General features: G+C 37.2%; 2 protein-coding genes and 1 pseudogene across 13 annotated transcripts; all 3 read right to left on the reverse strand.

The window, feature by feature from the left end:
- Positions 1-1390: 1390 nt before the first annotated feature.
- Positions 1391-5822, reverse strand: LOC110771760 (Mitochondrial transcription termination factor family protein). 4 transcript variants are annotated; one of them, XR_015836815.1, is made up of 4 exons: positions 5362-5819; positions 5145-5216; positions 3382-3430; positions 2328-2467 (listed from the first exon to the last, which is right to left on the reverse strand). XR_015836815.1 is itself a non-coding variant. In XM_088255751.1 (3 exons), exon 3 carries the CDS (start codon positions 2998-3000, stop codon positions 1819-1821), a length of 1182 nt encoding a protein of 393 aa, XP_088111877.1. In that variant the 5' UTR covers positions 3001-3430; positions 5145-5208; positions 5362-5822; the 3' UTR covers positions 1391-1818. The 4 variants fall into 4 exon arrangements, 3 of the variants coding, with proteins under 3 accessions (XP_088111877.1, XP_088111875.1, XP_088111876.1); XM_088255751.1 differs by having other exon boundaries at positions 1391-3430; positions 5145-5208; positions 5362-5822; XM_088255749.1 differs by having other exon boundaries at positions 1391-3430; positions 5362-5822.
- A 686-nt stretch (positions 5823-6508) lies between these two features.
- Positions 6509-9196, reverse strand: LOC110771761 (pentatricopeptide repeat-containing protein At4g19191, mitochondrial pseudogene; annotated as a pseudogene). The gene is made up of 2 exons (XR_015836372.1): positions 8922-9196; positions 6509-8812 (listed from the first exon to the last, which is right to left on the reverse strand). The product of XR_015836372.1 is annotated as a pentatricopeptide repeat-containing protein At4g19191, mitochondrial pseudogene (transcript).
- A 2967-nt stretch (positions 9197-12163) lies between these two features.
- Positions 12164-23156, reverse strand: ATH13 (ABC2 homolog 13). 8 transcript variants are annotated; one of them, XR_015836571.1, is made up of 22 exons: positions 22491-23153; positions 21449-21584; positions 20659-20825; positions 19797-19917; positions 19517-19617; positions 18966-19064; positions 18755-18865; positions 18568-18647; positions 18394-18463; positions 17218-17291; positions 17049-17118; positions 16807-16895; positions 16158-16282; positions 15196-15276; positions 15002-15062; positions 14836-14890; positions 14645-14743; positions 14466-14555; positions 13565-13624; positions 13337-13460; positions 12849-12963; positions 12164-12464 (listed from the first exon to the last, which is right to left on the reverse strand). XR_015836571.1 is itself a non-coding variant. In XM_088254984.1 (21 exons), the coding sequence occupies exons 1-20, from the start codon at positions 22968-22970 to the stop codon at positions 13344-13346; spliced, it is 2286 nt and encodes a 761-aa protein (XP_088111110.1). In that variant the 5' UTR covers positions 22971-23156; the 3' UTR covers positions 12472-12966; positions 13337-13343. The 8 variants fall into 8 exon arrangements, 3 of the variants coding, with proteins under 3 accessions (XP_088111110.1, XP_088111111.1, XP_088111109.1); XR_015836572.1 differs by lacking the exon at positions 12164-12464 and adding an exon at positions 12472-12692 and having other exon boundaries at positions 12849-12966; positions 22491-23156; XR_015836570.1 differs by lacking the exon at positions 12164-12464 and adding an exon at positions 12472-12769 and having other exon boundaries at positions 12849-12966; positions 22491-23156.
- Between the last annotated feature and the right edge of the window lie 118 nt (positions 23157-23274).

Raw genomic sequence — 23274 nt, forward strand, 5'->3', positions numbered from 1 at the left:
GTATCTTATTAGGTTTGCGTCACTCCGCCCCTAAATACTCTTCAGAACTTAAGTTACAAGCCCTTTGTAATTTGTCTGCTTGAAATGCAGAAATAGTGTCGGTACATTCTAGATACAGAAAACATTCAACCAAGAGCTTAAAAGATTTGAAGGGATTGAATGCATCATTTTGGAGGTGGAGAGGAGGATGTAACCAATAAAATGGAGACCAACCACCACAGAAGAAAATGTAATAAGGCACAGGGTGAGGACCCTAAGAGCAATTCCACCAGTTGCCCTTAGCCATGACAAGGGGGGGGGGGGTTCACGTGAATAGTGGCTGCCCTTGCAAAAAGCAATTTACGTTTCTAGCAGTTGCCCTAGTCTAGGGCAAATACTATTCATTTCTTTGTTTTTTTTTCACAAATTTGTTTACTTAAATAATTAATTTGGACAATATTTTCGGATAAGATTTTTGGGTTCCTACTTGTCAATACTATTCATATCTCATATTGGCTGCCGTTGTATTGGAGAGAGAAAGGAGATCGGAGCGCCCAGATTGCGCCAGCTGTCCAAGAGCCGTTGGGCGCGCACAGGGCTGAGCACGCGCCAACGGTGAAAAAATTTGAGTTGCGCGTGCTGACATCATCGATGACATCAGCTCCCCCGAGTTTTGGACCTGGGGCTAGACCTGCCCTCGGGCCAGCCCAACTTCGTGGACCCCACCACCAACTCGGGCCAAACCTTGCTGCTGGAGGCCCTTTTTCTCCCAAACCCCCCCTTGCCTCAGTCCAAACCCCACTGCTGGACTTGCTCTAATATCATTCGCAAAAGGAAAAAAGAAAATTTACATTGAGCTATTACAAATGGTAGTTTGGACCGTTGTCTAGCTGGCAACTAAATAACAACTGATGAGCATGAACATGGACATAGCTAATGCATCCAAATCCAAAATTGAATGACGTGAGAGCATGTGTGGTCGTCGTTAGAGGTGGGAAGATGAAGAAGAAATTCAACGTTCAAGAGTTATTCTTAGCTGTAATGTTTAGCCATTACCAAAAACTAGTTAAATTAGGCAATGGACTTGTACGTCAACTTGTTCATACCAATTACCCCTATACTCCATGGGAATTTTTTTTCTTTTTCTGAGTGCAACTTACAAAAGTTCTCTGTTTGATAAATCAAGTTTTGAGGGAATTAGATTAAAACAGTTATCCATCAAACAGAGAACCTCTGTTTCATGTCATCAGAAGGGAGTACAACAAAAGCTAAAGTAAAAAGTTTCTAGAAGATAGAGAATATCCAACCAAGAGCGTCACCATGTATCTTCGTCTTCAAAACCCATGAACCAGTCAAATACCCCAAACAATTAATAAAAGTTCATGAAACCCCATTCTTGTATGGATGCAGCTAAGCAGAAATAATGAACAAATTCAATCAAATTCAGAGACTGAGTACACAATCAGATAACTTGACAGAGGCAAAAATATACTCATACAAACATACCTTTAAATATGATATATTCTTTTCTCTTTTTGTTTAAACAATGAAAAATGGGACATTAAAAAGAACACGGACAAATCAGAACCAGAACAATGTAACATAACATTCGTATTAAAAAAAATTATAGAAAAATAATATCCAAATCTTAAGTATCTCATGTAGTCATGGTGAGCCTGCATATCCTTAAACTTTCAGGCTACTCACAACCCATTCTCCAGACAAGGCTCAAATGGGTTTTTCAGATCCATCTGAACCCAAAACCGCCGCCATATGATATAGTCTTGATTCAAATGTGGCCTACAACTCCCACCTGGGAAGATGAAATATTGAATTGTACTAAGAATCTTCTTCCTGAGTAGAATCCAGCAGATGAGCTTTGTAAGTAACTAACAATACCTCTGCGTCATCTCTAAATCTTGATATAAACTTATCCAAAAATTCATCCTCTGACAAAACAAGTGCACTATAAAAAGTTGGATCCCTCTTCAATAGCCGTTTTGACTTTATAACCTCTAAAACCCTGTGTCGAGCAATCACTCGGTTCTCCATGCTAAACATCAAAATCCAAGGTGAATGAATTAATACTGACTTTTTGAACTTAACCGTGTTCAAGAAGAAATCAATTCCTAACTTTAACTTCTCCTCCGATGTCCTAAGCAAACCTGGAGTTCTTCTAAACATTTCCATACATTCATCCTCTGAAAAGCCAAAAATACAAAGCAGGTCCAGTTTTCTGCTGATTGTCCCTTTGCGCAAACAACTGACTGTGTAGAGAGCATGAACCAACATCCTAGAATTCAATGCGAAACCCATTTCCAGAACCCGTGAAACAAGGCTTCTAAGTACAGATTCTTGCACAATGAAAAGATATGGCTGCCTCTTCAATAGCATGGTAAGCTGAGAACCAACAATTCCACAACTCTCCATAAAGGCAATGTTGCCCAACAATCTCGATTCTGGATCTTTCCTCACTATGCAATTGCATCTACACAAAACCCGAATCAAATCCTTGGCATTCTCATCATTCCCTAAGATTTTCTTGAGAATTTCAATACAGGGTACTAATTTTCTTTCCAAACTAACAGTCAAAAGTGTGGAATTCTTGGAAATCAAACTAGCGAGATCAGAACTGGAAAGACCTAACTGTTGAAAGAACTCAAGCTTTGGCCTTAGGGTCTTATCAATATTAGAAAACAAGATTTGGGGTGAGCCACGCACAGCAGCACAGATATGGGTATCGGAGAATCCAAGCTCTTGAAGAAAGCTATGGACGGATTGGGGCTTTTCAGGGGATGTGACCCAGGAGAAGCGATTCGAGATTGAGGACGCCTGGGTTTTGGTAAATTTGAAGGTACTGATAAGGTAATCTGTTATGTGAGAGTTTCCATTTGGGTTTGGGATTTTCATGGGTGAAGATAGAGAAGAGAAAGGAGATATGGAAAGTTTGGGTGCGTTAGAGGGAAGGCATTGGAATTTTGGAGGTGAACGAAAGAACATAAGTGGTTTCAGAGCTTGCATTTGCACCTATAGCCAATATAAGTGCATATATATATATATATATGTGTGTGTGACTATATAAAAATATTGAGAGAGACAGAGAGAGAGACGGGGAGATTTTTGTGTTGTATGATTATGAAAGAAAGGAAAGGTGACCAAGGGGAGGCAGAATCAAAGGTAAAAATGAAAGATATAAAGGAATAATTAAGTGATGCTTTTCCAGTGGGCACTTTAATGAAGAAAAGAAGCATTACACATTGGGAGAGGTATAAGCGTTTTTGTCTCACTTGTAATAGTTCTTAATTCTCAGTCATTTGATTTACTAATATTACTGATAGTTTAAACATTTCAATAGGGAAAGATTGTTACAACATTTCTTGAATGTAATGGCAGACAAGTTACCAAGTAGTGTTTCCTTGCTTGCTGTTCCGGGCTCACGCAGAGATACGTTCTGTCAAGAAGCATGAAAGATGATTTTTTTTAATTTAACATGTATGCCGAACTTAAAAAAGGAGTAGAACAAAAGCTAAAAGTTTTTGAAGATAGAGAAGATCCAATCCAAAAGCATCACCATGTATGCTTCATCTTAACATGAAAAAACAAATCAATTCAATCAAATTTCAAAACTGACATTACACAATCAGATAACCAACAAATAAAAAAAATTCAAACATGACATATGGTTTTTTTAATTCTTTAGAAGGAAACATTACAAAGAGTATTACAAAGCAGAATAAATAAAAATGCAGCACAAGAACTTAAGTAGGAGGCCTTGTTGTCAGGATGATCCCCTTTAAGGAACAAGAATCTATGATGTCAATTAAGTTATGCTATACCTCTCAGACATATGGTTGGAAATTTCCTAGCTCAAGCTCCATGTACAAATTTGTAGTCAGTATGATCCCGTTTCAGGAACAAGAATCTTTGTCAAATAAGTTACTCTATACCCCAAACATATATGATGAGGAATTTCTTATAGCTCAAGCTCTATGCAAAGATTATACCACGTGTGAAATAACTTCAGTGAGAAAATTTGAGATCCATGTCACACAATCAGACAACCATGAAACGAAAAATTCCGAGTAATAAGATTAATTTTCTTTGTATTACTCAAGCTAACTTTAAATATAACAAAAACAGAACAGAACCAAAACACGAAGAAGCAGAAGAGAGAAACAAAACTAGAGGCATCATATCCAAAACTGAAGCATAACGTCTTGTACTTGTGGTGATCTCTTTTCAACTATGACAATCTAGATGTGTAATACGTTACACAAAAACTTATGACAAGGTATCTCCTGGGTCAAGCTTTGGTGTACAACACATTCTTCGAAATAGAATTTAAAACACTTATTGAATGGACATGGTTCATTCAATTGATTATATATCTAGACTGAAAAATAAAAGAACTCACATTCCTTAACTTGCAATTAAGACCCTGACTCATCCCAGGAAAACAATGCAAGTGCAACACGATTGTTTCGCACAGTAGGCAGGTAAGCGGTGCACAGGTTACAAAATGTGTTTGAAAATTGTGGAACACTTTCATTAGCAGTTCCAACTGGTGGGATGTATTTGCATTATTTAGTGGAGCAGTGTCTTGAAAATATGAGGGATAATTCTTTGTGCTAACTATCATTGTTGACAACCTGTGCACTGCTTCCCCACCTACTTTGACACTTGAAAGTAAACATGACCGGAGCCAGAATTGTTTGTTCAGGCCGACTAAACTTCCAAACTGAACATTTTTTTTAAATGGAAGATGATAGAGCTTTTGTTTAATGGAAGAAACGACTAATTCCATGGCTGACATAGAACTTGTAGGACTAAGTTAATGAAGAGAAGAGAAGAGAAGGGGGGGGAAAAAGGAAACGGAACCTAACCCTCAATTCTGTAAATTGGGGTGGAATCGGTTCGGTTACCAGAAAATTATGACAGAATAAGAAAATACAAAATAAAATAAAAAACGGGCAAGCTACATCTTTTACAACTTCACCAATTTTGTGATTGACAATATAACAGAAGCAAAACCCAAATCAAATCAGATAGATTCTTATAAGAAAAACGCACCATTAATCAATAAACCCAAACAATTCATTCCCAAGCTAAAATGACTAATTCACCATTCAAATGTAAAGTAACAGTGCCTACAAGAGAGAAATTACCTCAAATCAGCATCTGGGTCTCAACTGAAATTCCCAAATTGGGATTTGAGAGAGATAGAGAGAACTGAAAACCTAAAAGAGAACAAAGCAACCATATAAGTCAAAAGTAAAAGAGAAAAAAAAAATATATAAAAAAATTATAGAACTCAGAAAACAACTGAGAGTGAGGTGTGTTCGAAGAAATGAGAAAAGACTAACAGAGAAATGATGAGGTGACCTCGCAATGGGGAGGGAGGGAGAGATTGGCCTCTAAATCTGAAGTCAGCCACCTCAAAGTTGGAGGCTGGCAAGGTCGTCTCCTTCACCGTTATTGGCCTGAATAGAGAGAAAGAGAGAGAGAGGTGAGGATGAGAGAGCCGACGAGAAGAGGGAGACGACGCCAACAAAGATGGAGCATGAAGGAGGATGGAGGCGCAGAGGATGAATGATGGCAGTGTGTGGACTTTGTTGCCGACGTCGGTGGATGTGGCGGGTGGCAGCGGTCTGGAAGAGAAGACTTGGATGTTTGTCTATCGATTTTTTTTCGGGTGAGTTTTAAAGTGAAGTTGTAGAGTAGGCGGAGGATGGAGTGGAAGTAGAGGCCGAGTGAGTGATGGTCTGCGCCTCTGTGCTGTGTTTATGCAATAAAGTCACCTTTTAGGCCTTGTAGCTTTTCGGATGTTCCACTTGGGTCCTTTTGGTGTCACGTCTGGCAATTTGACCCAAATAGCTTGATAAAGGTCGCAATTTAAGAACATGTCCAAACTTCCGTCCAACTCCCAATATTGTAAGCATGTGCTCTTCACGTATAGGACTATTTCTGTCTACTCGTGTTATCTACCTTCCTACTTGGCTAAATCTCTTCCTATTTCACAAGAGCTCTTCAAAAATTTAGACTCCAAGGTTGAGATTTCGTTCAATTTGTAGAGGGATCATAGTGAGAATATTTTGATTTAGAGGTGGCAGAAGTGGCTCATCTCGTCATGGCATACTAATTTAACTCTCTACATGAGGGGCACGTGCTTGCTCCGTCATGAAATTGAACGGAAATTGAACGTGTCAAATTGGATGGAAATTTGGACATGTCCTTAAATTTCAATGAAAATCAGACTACATGGATCATCTTGCCAAAATTGAAGCCACATGAACTAAAAGTGATTTTTTAAATTTATTATTTAAGGGTTTTTTTTTGTAATTTAAGGTCTTCAAAAACTTTCATTACGAGTTAGGAATGGGTACAAATTGGGTGTCCAATATGAAACTGAAAATAATTTTAAAAAACCAAAAGAAAAACTTCATGTTACCAACAAGAAACCAATAAAAAGAAAGGCAAACCAGAAGAGATGTAAGTTCTTTGTAACGGAAGGGAAAACAGACAGCTAGGTTCAACTTTTGGAAACGAATTGGAAAATGCAAAATTGATAGGGGGCCTTTGGTCAAATGAAATATCCACAGTATCATTCATGATCCTGGTTATTATGTTGAGCAAATATAAATTATTTAAATTAATCATTTCACAAAATTGTCTGAATGTGGCGAGTATTGTTCTTCTTTCAACTGCAATGCCAAACTATCTAACATTGCATATATAAGCAAGCCTTCAGGATGACCCCTATCTTCGACTGTAAATACATGACGTTTCCCATTAACATGAAGAAGGCTTTGTCCTGGAAATTTTTTCACTTTCTTAAATTTCATAGCTGTCCTTAATGCAGCAACTTCATCCCACCTTCTCTCTGATGCATATATGTTGGCCATCTCCACAAATGGAGCTGCACCCTGGGGCTCCAACTCAAACAGACGGCGACATGCATATTCCCCGATCTCTACGTTACGGTGAATCTTGCAAGCACTAAGTAATGCACCCCATATGCGAGCATCAGGTTTCATCGGCATACTTTTCACAAGCTCCGTTGCTTCTTCCAACCTTCCTTTACGCCCGAGAAGATCCGCCATACAGGAATAGTGGTCTACCCCAGGATTTATTTTGTAAACTTTTTTCATCATGTCAAAGAACTCCATTCCTTTCTCAAGAAGACCTGCATGAGTGCAAGCTTGAAGAATGGCAAGAAAAGTTAAGTGGTTTGGTTTTAAGTCCAAATCCACCATCAGGCAGAAAAGGTCCAGAGCTTCTTCGTAGTTGCCATTCAAAGCAAAGCCTGCGATCATAGTTGTCCAGGAAACAACAGTTCTCACTGGCAAGGCATAGAAGAGCTCTCGAGCACTGCTAATATTTCCACATTTTGCATACATGTCAATTAATGCATTGCAGACTACGATGCTGTCTCTTAAACCGTTAGAAAAGGCATAGTTATGAATCCATTTTCCAAGTTCAAGTGCTCCTGTTTGGCCGCAACCTGAAACCAGAGAAAGCACAGTAACCAAATCAGGTTTCTCACCAACGGCTTCCATAGCATGAAACAATCTTAGTGCCTCATTCAAATCTCCTTTATCAGCATACCCACTGATCATAGCAGTCCATGAAACACAAGTTCTATTTGACATGCCATCAAATAAAAATCTAGAAGAAAGTATATCACCACACCTGGAATACATTGATATAAGGGCATTGACAACAAAAATGTCAGAATCACAGCCCATTTGAATTCCATGACAATGAATCAGCACACCCTGTAGCAACTTATCAGGTTGAATGCATGAAGAAAGGAGGCTCACAATTGTGCTTATATCAGGCCTATATCCATCACAGAGCATCCATTTGTAAAAATTTAGAGCATCAATAAATTTGTCTAAGTTTGCAAATCCTGCAATCATTGAATTCCATGAGACAACAGTCCTCATGCCAATTTCAATCCCATTAAAGACAGCCATGGCAGAACTTAAGTCATCGCATTTGGAATAGGCAGAGATCCAAGTGTTAGCCATTGAAACATCTCCATCTATCCCAATCTGAATTCCAAATGCATGAATGGCTTTCACCAGTGCCAAATTCTTTGTCTCTAAACTTGCCTGAGTCAACCCCATAACCGTGATGGTATCAGGCAGAATTCGTGCAAACCTCATCTCATGGAACAAACGTAACACTTTATCAAGAAATCCCAATTGCGCAAAACCCATAAGCATCACATTCCAGCAAGCCACGTCTCTCATGGGAATTCTCTCAAACAGAATGTAGGCATCAGCCAACTGATCACACTTGACATACATATCCAGCATTGCTGTTTGCACAAAGATATCTGACCGAAATGGTGATTTTAAAACATTGGCGTGAATAATTTGGGAGAATTTGAGGTTGGAGAGCTTGGCACATGCTTTAGCCAAGAAGGGAAAGGTGAAATTGTTAGGTTCCAAACCATTTTGTTTCATTTGGAAAAAGAGAAGGAGGGCTTTGTGGGGATGGCTTTGGTTCACAGATTCTCTTATAGCAGAGTTCCATCCAACAATGGTTGAGAATTTTGAAAGAAGGACCATTTATCATCGTCTTCGTCGTGGCTGAAAAGAGAGATACTTTCTCTTCAAATCTAACTTAATGTTGACAACCATCAGTTTTACATATGCCTTGAAACTGCCGCGTAAGCATCATCAACTTCGGGGATGCATCCACCTCTATAACAGCACTGTTTGAAACTGCCACATTCTTCAATGTCTTAATAGGGAAGGTCTAATGCAATCACAAGACACCCAAGTGTTGGTGTCTTTCTTGCTGCTCCTGGATGAAAGAGAGTACCCTTTAAAGAAGCATGAAAGATGAGTTGATTAATTTCACAGATATTTAACTAATTTAGAAATGGAGTAGAAGAAAAAAGTAAAAGTTTTTGAAGATAGAAAAGATCCAACCCAATAGCATCACCATGCATGCTTCATTTAAAGAGGGCAAAACCATGAACCAGATCAAACTTGTATACATGCAACTAAATTAGGATCAAGAGATAGAAGCAGCCCAGGTAATTTTTGGTTAAGGGATGGTAATACGAATAGGAGGAATTGCCAGAAACTCATCTAGTTGTCCTTATGATCATTTTCTTTCCTGTTTTCCCCTGTGTAAAGCTCTTGAAGTTTATTCTATTTTGACACGCTTGTTTGCAATGGCTTGCAATGGATGACATTTGAGGAATATGCAGTGTTGCGTAGATACAGCTGCACCAAAATGGATTCAGTTGCATCCTCAACTTGTGATACTCGCAAGTGCACGAGCCGTTTGGTAGTATAGCATATGTAAGTGCGAGGTCGATCCCACGAGGATTGGTGATTGAATGATCCAATTCATTTTCCCTATACAAAACAGAAACAAAAACAAAGAACATGAAAGAAGGAAAAAAGAAAATAAGAAAGTAACTCAAGCAAATAAGTTCCCAAGTTCAATTTGATTAACGGATTGATTCTAGCTAATGTATGATTAAGCCATGGTGTGTGGTCATAACCTTGTGTTCCTAATTCCCTAATTTGATCATTTGTTGTCTAACCTAAAATTAAGCATTAGGAACCCATTAAGCATAGAAGAACAATTTAAACAACCAAGCATGTATCTAATCCCTGTTGTCGAATGTCCATACATACTCTTCCTATTCATAGTTCAATTCGAATTAAAGTATGGTGTCTACTCTTAATTCAAACCAAGATAGCTAACATGCAAGCCTAAATGGTGATCAATCATTCAAACTAGCATATTAACTTATAAGCATAATGAATAAGAACATGAACCATAATTGAAACTTGGAAACTAATCAAACTTGAAACTAAAGAAAAGAATTTACATAACAATGAAAATTAAAGTAGAACTTGGAAAGACTTAAAGAGAATTTCAGCACAAATATTTCATTACAACAATTGAAAACTAGAAAATGTAACTAAGAGAATTTGAGGTTGAGAAGGGAAGGGAGCTCTAGAGAAGTGTTTGAGAGCTCCCCCCCTTGGGGTGTGTTTACAAGCTTGGGAAACCTCACTATATATAGGCCTAAGGAAGCTGAAAATCTGAATTAAGTATGGCTAATGCATACAACACTTTGTTTTATAAAATCTGAAATGGTTGATGCACTTCACTAATGCATACAACACTTCCATTATAAAATCTGAAATGGTTGATGCACTTCACTAATAAATCCCACCAGCAGCCCTAGCTCATCTTCATGTCACCATGACCAAGCTTCCAACCAGAAATAATAGCTCATCCTGAGGTCAGCATGACCAGCAACTTCAAGGGCTTACGAATTGGGCTTCCCTTAAGCAAATTAAGACTTTAAGCACTCAAACTTGAAGTTCAGAATGTCTTCTTTCCAGCCATATATCATTTGGGCCAATCCAAGGTCGGAGGAGGAAGTTAAGGCCAAAGCAAATTGCTAACTCATTTTGCGCGCTGATAAAATCCATCCTGAGCATGGCTCTGTGTTTGCTAGGTAACAGACTCCATATTTATCCAATGGGGCTGAATTTTGGATATGTTATATTACACACCCATTGGAACAACTTTCATGAAGAATGTGGCCTCATCCGAGCTATGTAGGTTGCTGAAACAAAGCTTGCAATATGACCTACGAAACTGGGCTGGCAGGGGACTGTAGCCAAAATTGAGTTTGTCTTTAAGCTCTTCATCCATTCATCCAAATTAGGCCCTAACATGCATGGATTGCATCATTTACTATCCAAAGCCCTCAATGAACTGAAAGATAAACACAAAAAGGATTAAAAGCACAAGTTTAACTCAAAAACATAACCAAATCATAAGCTAGAAGGGTACAAAATGATATGTAAATATGCACCGATCATGCAGCCTAACCATTTTTCTAGAAAAACGAGCTTCTAAACTACATCGACGACATATGCAAAGCGAAGATAGGTGGGAAATATTCTAGATTTTCGTCAGTACCTACAATGAGTTTTTCTGATCAGAAGATGAGCTACTTGTACTTGAATGGTACAGCAACCAAGAGAGACAGCAGAGGTTGATCATCAGCCCTTGAAATTCTAATCTAGCAAGCAAGGGAGTTTTTTTGTTCTTGTTGTAATCCAACAAAACTATTTGTGTCTTTCATCTTTCTAAGAGATACTAATCATTCAGATCAGACCAAAAAAAAAAGAAGATATACTGATCATAATACAATCAGAACTTCTTCGCATTGTAACTAGCAACATTTGAAGAGAACCATGGTTTATTAACCAATCACCAAAAAGAAATATTTACATTGTCTTCTGTCTTGATCCATCGAGAATACTTTAACATGAAGCATGGATCATCAAGAAATGTGGTGGAACGTTGTTTTGGACTTCTTAAGATGCGTTGGGCAATCTTAAGGAGTCCATTGTTCTATCCAATACAAACACAATGCTGAATAATAACGGGTTATTGTCTTTTACACAACTTAATAAGGAGAGAGATGTCTATAGATCCAATGAAACAAGAAATTTATTGTGATCCTCTCATTGAGAACAATGTAGATCATGGCACTATTGATACCATTGCCGCATCAGACCAATGGTCTACATGGAGAGATAATTTGGCTACTAAGATGTTTAATGAGTGGATGGTAAATAGAGGAACATAACATAAGTATTTGTTGATCATTTGAATGTACTTAGAAGAATTTTTATGAATTTTTGGGCTATTTTTATGGTATCTTCATGTGATTTCTTATTTTTAATTTTGTGCGCTTGTTTTTTTATATATTAAATTTAATTATTTCTGATATTAAATAATTTAATGAACATTAAATTTTTTTTCTTGAAGTCCAATGCAGTCCAGCCTATACTTGTACCAAACAACGAATTGGACTTTAATCCAGTGCAATCTAGCCCAACTTATTGTACCAAACAACTTATTAAAGTCCAACCCGATCCAAGCCAAACCAATCCAATACTCCAAGCCCAATCCTAACCAGTCCAGTCCAGCCCACCAAACAGGGCCTAACTATTTCAAAGTTACTTTTAATTAGCCAATCAATAATGGTCAAGCTTGTTTGAGACTACTTCTGTAAGAGCTAAAAGCGGAATAACAACTAAAAGCCGTTCTAAAAGCGGAATGACAGCCAAAAGCGATTATGACAATGTTTGATATGAAAACTTAAAAAGTGTTTTGCGTCATAAAATTTCTAAAGAAGCGTCTGCTAAGCACATATTCCTCCATAAATTTAATAAAGTGTTTCTTCAAGAAGCACTGCCAAGTGCTTTTCAAGGAAGCCCCCAAGAGCCCCTAAAAAGGCACCAAAAGAAGAATACAAGTAAAACCCACTCCTTTTTGTTGGTGAAAGAGATAAATGATAGCAAAGTTCTTCTAAAGCATTACAGCCATCATCACCAACTCCGGACAAAAAGAACGCAACTGACAAGTCTTAGTAAATAAACTTGCAGCTATATACATATACGGCCAACGATAGCTCACATGATAAGCTGCATGGATTCAGAAACTGTAAGAAAACTCTTATTCAATTATGGCTATACAGCATGCTTACATATAGAAAAAGAAAACAAAGACTCTACATGATACAACAAATATGCACATTCGACCACGTCAAATTTGAAGGGAGACCACAGACTGCCGTTGTCAGGCTCTTAGCTACAAGATTGTTACAAAGAACTCTACATTAGGGCTACAAGCTGCCCTATACAGTCATCAACCTGAAAAATGACGACATATCTTCATTTGGAGACAAGAATTTGGGACTACGGCAACAAATGGCAATGGCCAACCTAACCTAACAAAGGGACAAAAATAACTCTTATTAAATTTTGGACGAACAGCCCGTGTTCAGCATCTAAACATGCATCACAAACCTGCGAGCTGGAAGTTTAGAATCATATTGTTGGTAGAAGTACCATGTTACAGTATCCCAAGATCCTAATTCTCTCCAAGGATCAGAAGGTTGACTTGAAACCATGAGCTGGATCACTGCTTGAAAAAATGGACAGAAAGTTCCACAAAATATGTAAAGCAAACGTTTCAGTACATATTATGAGGAGAATAAAAATCAGGAGCATTTCATGTTTATCAGCAAGAACAGGTACTATTCACTCTGCCTACAGAGTAGGATAATAAGAATGAGCAGAACCGTGTAGTTGCAAATAGCAGTCACACAAGTATTCTCGTACATTAATAGACCAACTACGAAGAATCTAACCCCTTATGGACAGCAGTATTTGCCTATTTGATTTCTCAAAGAATTAACAATAATCATTTATGGACCACATATTTTTCCTCTGATGACTGGTACGATTCTTCAATAATTTCAGAGACAAAGATCAATAGAATAAGTTTCACTCACCAATTGTTTAAGCAGTTCCCGTTATCAACCTCTCCCGCTCATCAAACTTCTTTACCTTAATGATGCCTATAAGAACCTGAAGGCCGAAAAATGCACACAAGACATATGCTACAATGGCAGGAAACTGAAAAGAAATAGATAACATCAGAATTGAGCATTAGTTAAAATTTGGCAACAGGCAACACGATGTCATATATATATATACCAAAAGCAAATTTGATAGCTTACTCGAATGGAATTAATATACAAGATAGTTGCAAGATTTATTAGGCTTCCAGCACCAACTGCCTGCAAATTAGTCACATTGAAGATCAAAATCAATGGAGTAGATATTATTATAACCATTTCAAACTTATTCTAATATCATTTTATGACATTGAACTTATTATCAAGACCATTCAGATCTTTAGACTCATATTAAACAGCAGCTTACTCTCACATACAATGACTAATTCTTTAAAGCTAATTACCTGCACGCAGCTTGAATTCAAAACCAAATCATACATTAGAGCATGTCTATTGTTTCAGTCCATCTGTCTCACAAGGCCTGCCTATGTTGGGCATGCCATTACTCCCAAATGATACAGACAAACATTGACACAATATTCTGTCTAACGAGCTGTTCAACTAGTTGAAGTAAACAATGCATATAATTAAAGTAAATTTCTTTTTATTTTGAAAAAGTTTCTGATATAAGACGTAGCACATAAGAGAGATACAGAAACTGTACCTGTGTACTTAGTTAAGAACTTAAGAAGACACGCAGAAAAGTGACCAGACTTTCTTTCTTCTATGGCTATCAAAGTGCTTCATTTTAAATGTCATTAAATAATGTTACTAGGAAAGCTGGTATATTTGATATCTAGATATGTTACACTTATCATCCACATAACTTCGTGCACTTAGAAAATGTGTATAAATCATTGAAGTGAAATCCACTAGTGCTTGGGGATGGGAAGAAAGAGCCAAACACCAACAAGCCTTTAGCAGATATCTTTTGTCTATAGCTGATGGAACCGCATATACAAAAGACAATTTAAATCATAAAAGGTTATCATGCATAGAAACAAATTCCCGAAAAGATAAGTACGATATGTGCAACACTAGATCATGAGCCAGCAGAACTCACATTTCCTACAGTCTTCTGAACTGTTGCGACCCGCTGGAATGCCCTCTCAGATTCCAAAGTCCGAACTCTAAGTTTCAGATCGCCTTGCTCCTATAAATAAATCAGGGACATCCACAAGTGAGAAATTATAACAAATATTCAAAGTAGTCATATTGTGCACAGAATAAATTAATCGGTACCAATCTTTGAATAATTTCAGCAAGCTTTTCAACTCTGTCAGCCTGTCTAAATAAGTTAAAGAACGCACGAGACTGCCTGTCCCATCTATTTCGGAGGTCCTGGAACATTTATAAGTTTGAGTGTAAGAATACATGATTTGTATTAGAACATTATACTATATGACATTTTAATACAGATGGTCCAAGCTTGCCTTTAGAACGACTTCAACTCCAGCTTCACGAAATTTTAGCAATTCCAGTGCGTAGCTACAAGGCAGAGCATCCAAGATTTGTCAAAAACAAAGGGAAGTAAAAGTTGCAAAATCTGGTTTCGATGAAAGTACTTTGAAATTATATTAAATCTAAAATTATACTCACGGTTTGGCAATCTCAGTAATATCAAATCGAGGATCAAGACCCTTCCCAATGCCATCCAATACTGAAAACAGAGAATAAATAGATCTAATTAGAGATGATATATATAAATATGTGCAATAAGCAATGTAAAATGCATGCATATATACATTCTTTCTCCTATGAAAAATGTCTCCACCATATTCCTATTACATTACCTGAAAATGCTCTAACAACAAATGTGAATGTCGCAGGAAATCTGAAGGGTTGGTCTGCTGCAATGGCTAATAAATCTTCCCCTGTTAAAAAGAATGAAAGGTACGAGTAGCAGGCATCAATATGCAGTGAAAAAATGTGCAATAAGATGTGGGTTGCATCAATTTCTGTGGAAACTTTTCACAACTAACTAATCTCAGATTCGGAAATCCAGCTACTGGACAAAAACTGCTTTCCCTTAATTACAGTTCAAGCCCAGACTCAAATTTTACATAATTTAAAATAGAAATGTTAACACAATCAGGCAAGAACACATTTAATTCATAAGACCCCTGATCACATATATCATTTTAAATAGCCCAGGTGGCTGAACTTTACCCAAAGGCCTAAGTAACTAGTTTCATAACTTCATATCTGTAGGGCATCCACATAGATAGGGAAGACCTTAAAATATTATTTGGACTTTACCCGATAAGGAACTAATAAGAATCAAGTCTAACCAAATCAGAAAATATTTGAGATATGAATAGAAGATCCAGTGTTTGTTAATTTACTTATTCAATTGTAAACGAAATAAAGTAAAGAGGACAAACTAACTTATACATACATATGGACTGAGAAGTCTTTTAAACTACTAGTTAATCCTAGAGACTTTCCTCACTCTGTCTCAAACTCGACATGCCATGAATTGGTCCCAGCATAAATGATCAGCCATGAGAAAGGTGTCAGGTTCTTATTACTAAATTAAACAAGAAGCTAGACACTGTAAAGGTATATACAATTATTTCTATCCGCAAAAAAATGTCTTTAAATGCAGGACTTTACTTAAACTCTAATGCCTATCATGCTATTGATTGCAGACTGAGCTGAGCCTCCAAATCAAAAAGTTAGTTGCGAAATTCCAAAACTATAGTCAGGGATAGAGCCGTATCATGGATACTAGATTTTAAACCAGGTGAATTACCAATTGCAGCAAGCCTTTCCTTCTTTTTCACTATCCTTTCCTCCTTGCTCAATGGCTTTTTAAACCCAAGTTCGGCTGTTGCCATTTCTTTCTCTTTTCGCTGTGCAGCAAGACGCTCTTCAAAACTGCAAAATTTGAGCATTCAGAAAAGAATTCAAGAAATAGAGTAAAGATTTGAAACTTGTTCTGCTGAGACTTATCTACCTCTCACTTTGAAATCACTAATCAAAGTAAACAATGTATGTTTTAACCTAACATCTTACTTACATCCAAGGATAACAGGCTGTCAGTCAATGAAAATTATGCCCCGCCCATAAGACAATTTACAACTATAGAAATAATAGAATCATTCGTTCATGACTAACGCAAGCATGACAGCAGACCAACCTAAACAAAAACTCCACTCAAAACCAAAAGATGATATAGTTGGTCTTATGTTGCACTTTGCAAGTTTATGTATCACTAGCAGTCATATTTATATAATTCTGATTTGCCACAGAAGCATTATTGGCCAAGTAGCTCTTGAATTGCACAACATCAGGGAATTTCAAATTTTAACCCAAAAAAAACGACTAAACAAAAATATTAATAAGCGAAAAAAGGACCCATGCTATATTCAAATTTTCTGTTTCCTCTCTATCGAAAGCACCTGTTAAGAAAGAATAGTGCTGTTCGTCTCACAGCTGTCATATCTCCAGTAGGCACAAGAACACCCATCTGAATCATTGCCTGAAGGACCTGCACCAGTATAAATAGTTTCAATCAATTGGTGCATCATAGACACAAAATGGAACCATGGTATAATTCATTCAAGTTAACTTTAATTTCGTAGCCCTAAGCATGATCAGAGGCTACTATCCTTCAAAAATTAAAAGGAAACGATTAAAAAACCTTATCTGGATCCTTCTCATAAACTCCATAAAATGTTTCCAGCAAACCTTCTCTAATGTTTGGACTGATACTGCAAGAAACAAATATGAAAAATGCATTCAGAAATAAATAAAAGCTTCAGAGTGGTTATTGGTCGATTGTAGATTAGCAAGCACAGTCAAGGAAATACCTTCCCATCATTCCAAAATCATAAAAAATCAATCTTCCACCATTGACATCATCCACAGCAATATTTCCAGGATGCTGCATCAAGGGTAAAACAAAGTTGTGGTTACACATTGGCAGGTGATATTAAATGCCAGTATATGTAATCAAGGAACAGGAAGACTGCAGCTTTTTCGTGTGCAACATAAAGATTGATCCCTATAAATTTGAGAAAGTGAGAATCAGAAAAGCTCACATCTTACAGCTATGAGATCAGAGAACATGAATCTAATCATTATTACTCCAATGTGACAGCCATGAGGGATTACCTATGCATCTAAGAATGACCTGTTTCATTTAACTATTATGCTCATTATTTCTTTCCACTTATGATACAATTGTCTCAGAGATTGCATTTTGGACTACACAATACAGCAGACATGTTTAGTATTTTCCCTGAGAATGTGTAAGTGAACAATCAGAGCGAGGATGGAACTACAAAAGGGGCATAATGTCAAATACTATGACCGTGGATGAGGAGTGGTACTCCTCTCACATCCACATCCACATCACACTTCTGAGGTTTTCGCAGTATTAATTATTAAATACAAGGCAAAGAATAGATATGGAAATTTTAAAGCAAAAATCCCCCTCTCATTGTGCCAAAAGCACTACCAAGACTAACCTGAGACCTGCACAAACATAACCACTATCTCAGCTAAGGATAAAACCAACATTAGTGCTACCGTACTTTTACCATACCACTGCCCCAATAGTTCTTGAGAGTGAGAGAAAATCAGGCATATCTCTTCAACTACCACCAGCCGTTGCTGTAGCCTATTATTGGAACCACTGCTTCCTTGCCATTATATCCATCAATGCTATGACCCTATACTGCTTTTATGCTCCACCCTTTTTTGCTTCTACTGTTTTTTTTTTTTTTTTTTGCACTTCTATTATGCCAATAGAACCAAAACTATTCATGTCCATGCTCACATCGTTCACACCTAAAATTGCATGAAAGTTGGTTCCTAACAGCCCTGTACTCGGTATGAGGTGAGGTTTGTGCGAGTAAAATCCACTGGAGGGATTTTTTTTTAATCCTCAAACTCCATATGAAATTCCAATTTTATAAGATTCCCTTATTGACATCTTAAACATGCGTGAGCACCAAAATTTGAATAAAAAAGAAAACACTCACAGGATCGGCATGAAAAAATCCATGAGACAGAATTTGCTCTAAGTACGATTCAACAGCATATCGACCCAACCTGAGGAAGTTCAAATTGATATAAGAAACATCAGGAGTGATAAGAAGAGGTCATATGTTAACACGATTTTAACCAGGATATATAAGACATGAAATTATATTGACCTTTGCCGATCAATGCCCAATTGATCTATAGCTTGTATCTTGTTAATTTTGATCCCTGGGACGTACTCCATTGTCAGAACCTAATAATAATAATGCAGGAAGTTGGACTTTAGAAAGACAATAATAATAATAACAAACAAGTTAATGTTCTACCAGCTAAAAATTAATTATTGCTGGAAGCTTAAACCTGTGGTGTAGTGTATTCCCATACTATTGTTGGGACTTTAACATAATCCATGTTTCTGAAGTTACTTGCAAATAGTTCAGAGTTAGCAGCTTCCTTGGTGTAATCAATCTCCTGAAAAACTTCAAAGTTATTAGCTACCATTTACTAAATAGTAACACAAAAATTGTATTAAAAAAGAAAAGGTTAAAGCAATCAAGGGGGATCTCAATACCTCATATAAGACATTTGCGCACTCATCATAGATAGCAACCCAATCCCTCTTCGCACCATCAGACTTTGGGTCAATTTTTTGTAGATATTCTGCAATTACCTGGAAAAGAAAACGACCAATATGTCGAAGCTCATCAGAATTTCCATAGGGTCAAGAGGAACCTTTCATGTTTCATGTACAACAAAGTAAAACAAGAAAATGCACACACAGGAGAACAAAACTGAGTAGAGAAACCATTATCAGTTTCTAATGATACAGTTGACATAGTGAATTAATGTATGCCAACAAGGACATAAAATGGAAATTCACAACTTTGGCAAGTTGATCAAAGTGGGGGAAAAACATAAAAAGGAATCCAACCATGATAAGATAAATCCATGATAACCTAAATTACCCCGAGCATTGCCCATGACCCTAGCTCAATTGGCATGGATGGGTGGGGTGAGGGTAGACCCTAGGTTCCAATCTCCTTGTGAGCAAATATAAAACATTTTAAATAAACCCAGAATTAGTTACTAATCTAGAATTGTAAGCCAATATGAAAAACTGACCCTCAGGTTCTTAAGATCAATATTGAAAAGATCCTTCAGTCCAGGCCTCTGTACTTTAACAACAACTTCCTGTCCCTTCAATCTTGCACGGTGGACCTGACCTGCATAAAGGATGATACCACATTCTCATATTTCATCTCTTATCAAATTCATAACCAAAAAACAACTAAGCTATAGATTCATTTTCTGAGTTCTCATTCTTTTTAAAGAAAAAAGAATATTAATGTGTTGATTGCACAAATTTCAGTGTCAGAAATCATAGAAATGAAATAAAAGGTACCAAGACTTGCGGCTGCTATTGGTTCATAGTCAAACCGATCAAATATATCTTTCAAAGGGGCACCAAGCTCTTCTTCAACAATAGAAACAGCTGTGTCTGATGGGAAAGGAGGAACTTGATCCTGAAATTAAACTGACTTAGTTATGCCTTAAGAATCAACAATTTACAAAAGATAGGCAACTGAGCATGTTCGAGAAAGGATAAGAAAAAACCAAAAATGCCTCTCCTTTCAAATAGCTGATTGGATAAAAAAGTATATAAAAAGTAGAAACAAAAGACAACAAATGGGAAAATTTGAGACACTAAGCTAGGTTTACTTTATGGAAGAAAACATACATTGTTGTTACATATTCGGCATGCTCAAGTCAAACGTGGATAAAAGTTAGACACTATGCTAGTTTACATGATTAAAAAAAACATACATTTCATGATGTAGTTACATATTCAGAAAGCTTAGAGTTAAACGTGTAATAATCTCTCAGCACTGTATAGTACTAACCCATACAAAAATTATTAGATTGCCATATTAAGCAAAATGCAATTTTAGGTCATCAAGTACTGAAAATAAAAATGTGATTTCTTCTTCTACCTTCTCAAAAGCTCTAATTTTTCTTTTCAATTGTTGATAAGTAAGATTTTTTATTTATTAAAACACCTGGTGCCACAACCCAGGCACGTAAGAAGGTGGAGAAATCTATGTTTACCACCTAACAAATCCCATCTTCTTGCATGGCAAACTTAGGAGTTGTTACACATTAGGGGTAGGATACAAGAACAGAAGCATTAGGAGTAGGATACAAGAACAGAAGCATACAGAAGGAATAATGCAATCTCAATGACATTGAATTAAAGCATATCCAACCTGAAGTTCTGACAATTGATCAACATATTCTTGAGCAAGAATGTCCACTCTTGTGGAGAACTGCTGGCCAATTTTGATGAATGTTGGACCTAATCTCAAAATGTTCTCCTTCAGCCACTTGGCAAGGGCCTTACGCCTCAACGCTTTCTTTTCCTCTGTCATTCCCCCTGAACATTTTTTTTCCCTTAATTAGCTGCAAGCACCAAATAATACAGAGTCCAGCGACCTTAAAGATGGATGCCTAGTTAAAAGGTTCTAGATTCCAACAAAAATCAATTTATGCCGAGAAGCATAACTGCTGTGAGCCATTCTTTTATGAGAAACAAAAAACAAAACTATTAGGCGGTGTTATTATCATATACGCAAACTGCTCAGCCCATCCATCATTTTTTGTTTGTCTTTTTCTAAGTATTGTATGGGGGAGTCGGCACTCCCACAAAGGCAGAACCCCGTCCTTTTTTTAGAGTGTTTTCCATGACAATGCCCATATGACATTGATGCTGCTGCCACACCGCTACCCTCAGTTTCTTTAAATGTCATATGTAATTTCACAAAATGATATCTAAAAAGCATTGGGGTGAATGCTGCCAACTTGAATAGCTTGTTCCTCTTCAATATCTAATACATTGTAGAATTAGAAAGCATTTATACCTTATTATTACGTGCACTTTGCAAGGGCTTCCCTCTTTGAAATACTTCTTACATTTTTGGTTTATTTCTCATCTGGAAAGTAAAAATGAAGAATTTATGCATTTGACTTTTTAATTTCATTCTACTGGAAGTGACTAACCTTTGTAAGTGAATTTTCTATTGTTCAACCAAGCCTTTATGAGGAATGTTAGAACAAATCCCCATATTTCCAAGGTCCTCTGAATTGTCGAGTAAGTTTTGAATCTACTCCAACGGCCACCAGGTGCAACAGAAACCTGAAAAAACCAAATAGTTCCATAATATTATGGCACACATGTGCACATACCAAAACTAAAATACAAATGAAGCAACCTATAAAATTAGAAAACTAAGCCATCTCAATATTAAACAGCCAACTCAAAATCTTCGCACGAAGCTATATAGAAGTAGATTCTGACTCCATACACGCAATATTGTTTGCAATAAAGTACTAGAAGCATCAATTTATCATTAAAGCCGGAACTGGACCTCTATAAAGATCAATGATCTCCTTGAGAAGATTTTCCTGAACCACTTTTGTTTCAGTTTCTATTTCTCTTGTTAACCACCTTACATCCCATCCCCATACCATTAAATTGGGCTAGCTTAAGAATAACTTAAACCATCAGTATTACCATGAATACTTTGTCAATGATTGTTTCCTTAATAGATACTGCTTGAATGCTATATAAACAATTAAGGCTAAAATTGAAACCCTAAACCCTAATAATTAAGGGTTGCAATCAACGCAAAACAACAGATACAGAAAATGGTAATATTTGTAACCCTAATGAAAAGTACAAAGAAAAAAATAATGGAAATATTATGATCTCCAAAATACCATTGGAGCCACTACCCTATAGATTGCTCAATTTTATAACTTCTCTCTACATCTTAAGTAAGATGATGTATTTTTTGTATAGGGAGTAACATGGCAGCATTGAAACTGCATTTTAGGTAGCAAAGCCTCGGGTACAATAAATTGCAATTCTAGTCCACAAATTCCAAATGTAGATCAATAACTTTTCTGTTTGTGCAACCTAACCAGTTTGGGTTTCAATTAATATTCCCACAAACCTATCGACATCTCGCATCTACATTCAAAATTGAAGTTTTCTTACCAACTCCAAGTTCAAAAAACATTGAACTTATTGGAATCATACCTCGACTTTTGGTTGCCCGGTTCGCTTAAACCACGCATCTTCCTTTCCAATTTCCTCAATATTCTTCTTCCTTCCTTCCTCCTTGGACTCCAAAACTTCAACTTCTTCCACCACTTCCCCTGCCACGCCATTGCCATTCACGAACTTCACCAAGCTCCCATTACTCGCCCCATTCACACTGCCGTTCGAGTACTTCTTCACTGAGCCATTGCTCCCGTAACTGCTACCACTAGTACTAACACCAGCTCCATTTCCACTCAACTCCACGCCATTCACTTTCTTGATAAATTCGGCTTCTCTCTCTTCAACCACAAGGCCGTCCTCTTTAATCGCTCTGATTGGGGACCGAATACCATACCTCGGGTATCCGGAGAGAGAGATTTTAGAAAGAGAAATTCTTGAAACAGAAAGGCGGCGTTTGGGAGTGGTTTGATGTGAGAGAAAGGTGAGCTCAGGAATAGGGACAGGGCAAGTAGCCATTGTTGAAAAGAATCGAGAATTTGATCAAACCCTAAGCCCCAATTTTCATGGCCGCAGAGAGAAAGAGATTGAAGAAGAAGAAGAAGAAGAAGACAAAGTCTGCTGGAGTGGGAGGAAGATGAAAATGAGTAAAATAAGGTTATTTTGTGAAGGAGCGAAACAGAAATAAAGAAAAGGGAGGGAAAGGGGTGGAGGTGGGGAGGACACGTGACAACTGGGAGGATGAGTGTTTTGGAGAACGGAGGCTCCTCATTGGCTGCCAGAACTCTCGCGGCCCGTGTCGCGCCACAAAGGTATTTTCGTT

Source organism: Prunus avium, chromosome 6 (genome assembly GCF_965620075.1).
Source record: "Prunus avium chromosome 6, drPruAviu1.hap1.1, whole genome shotgun sequence".
Lineage (NCBI taxonomy): Eukaryota > Viridiplantae > Streptophyta > Magnoliopsida > Rosales > Rosaceae > Prunus > Prunus avium.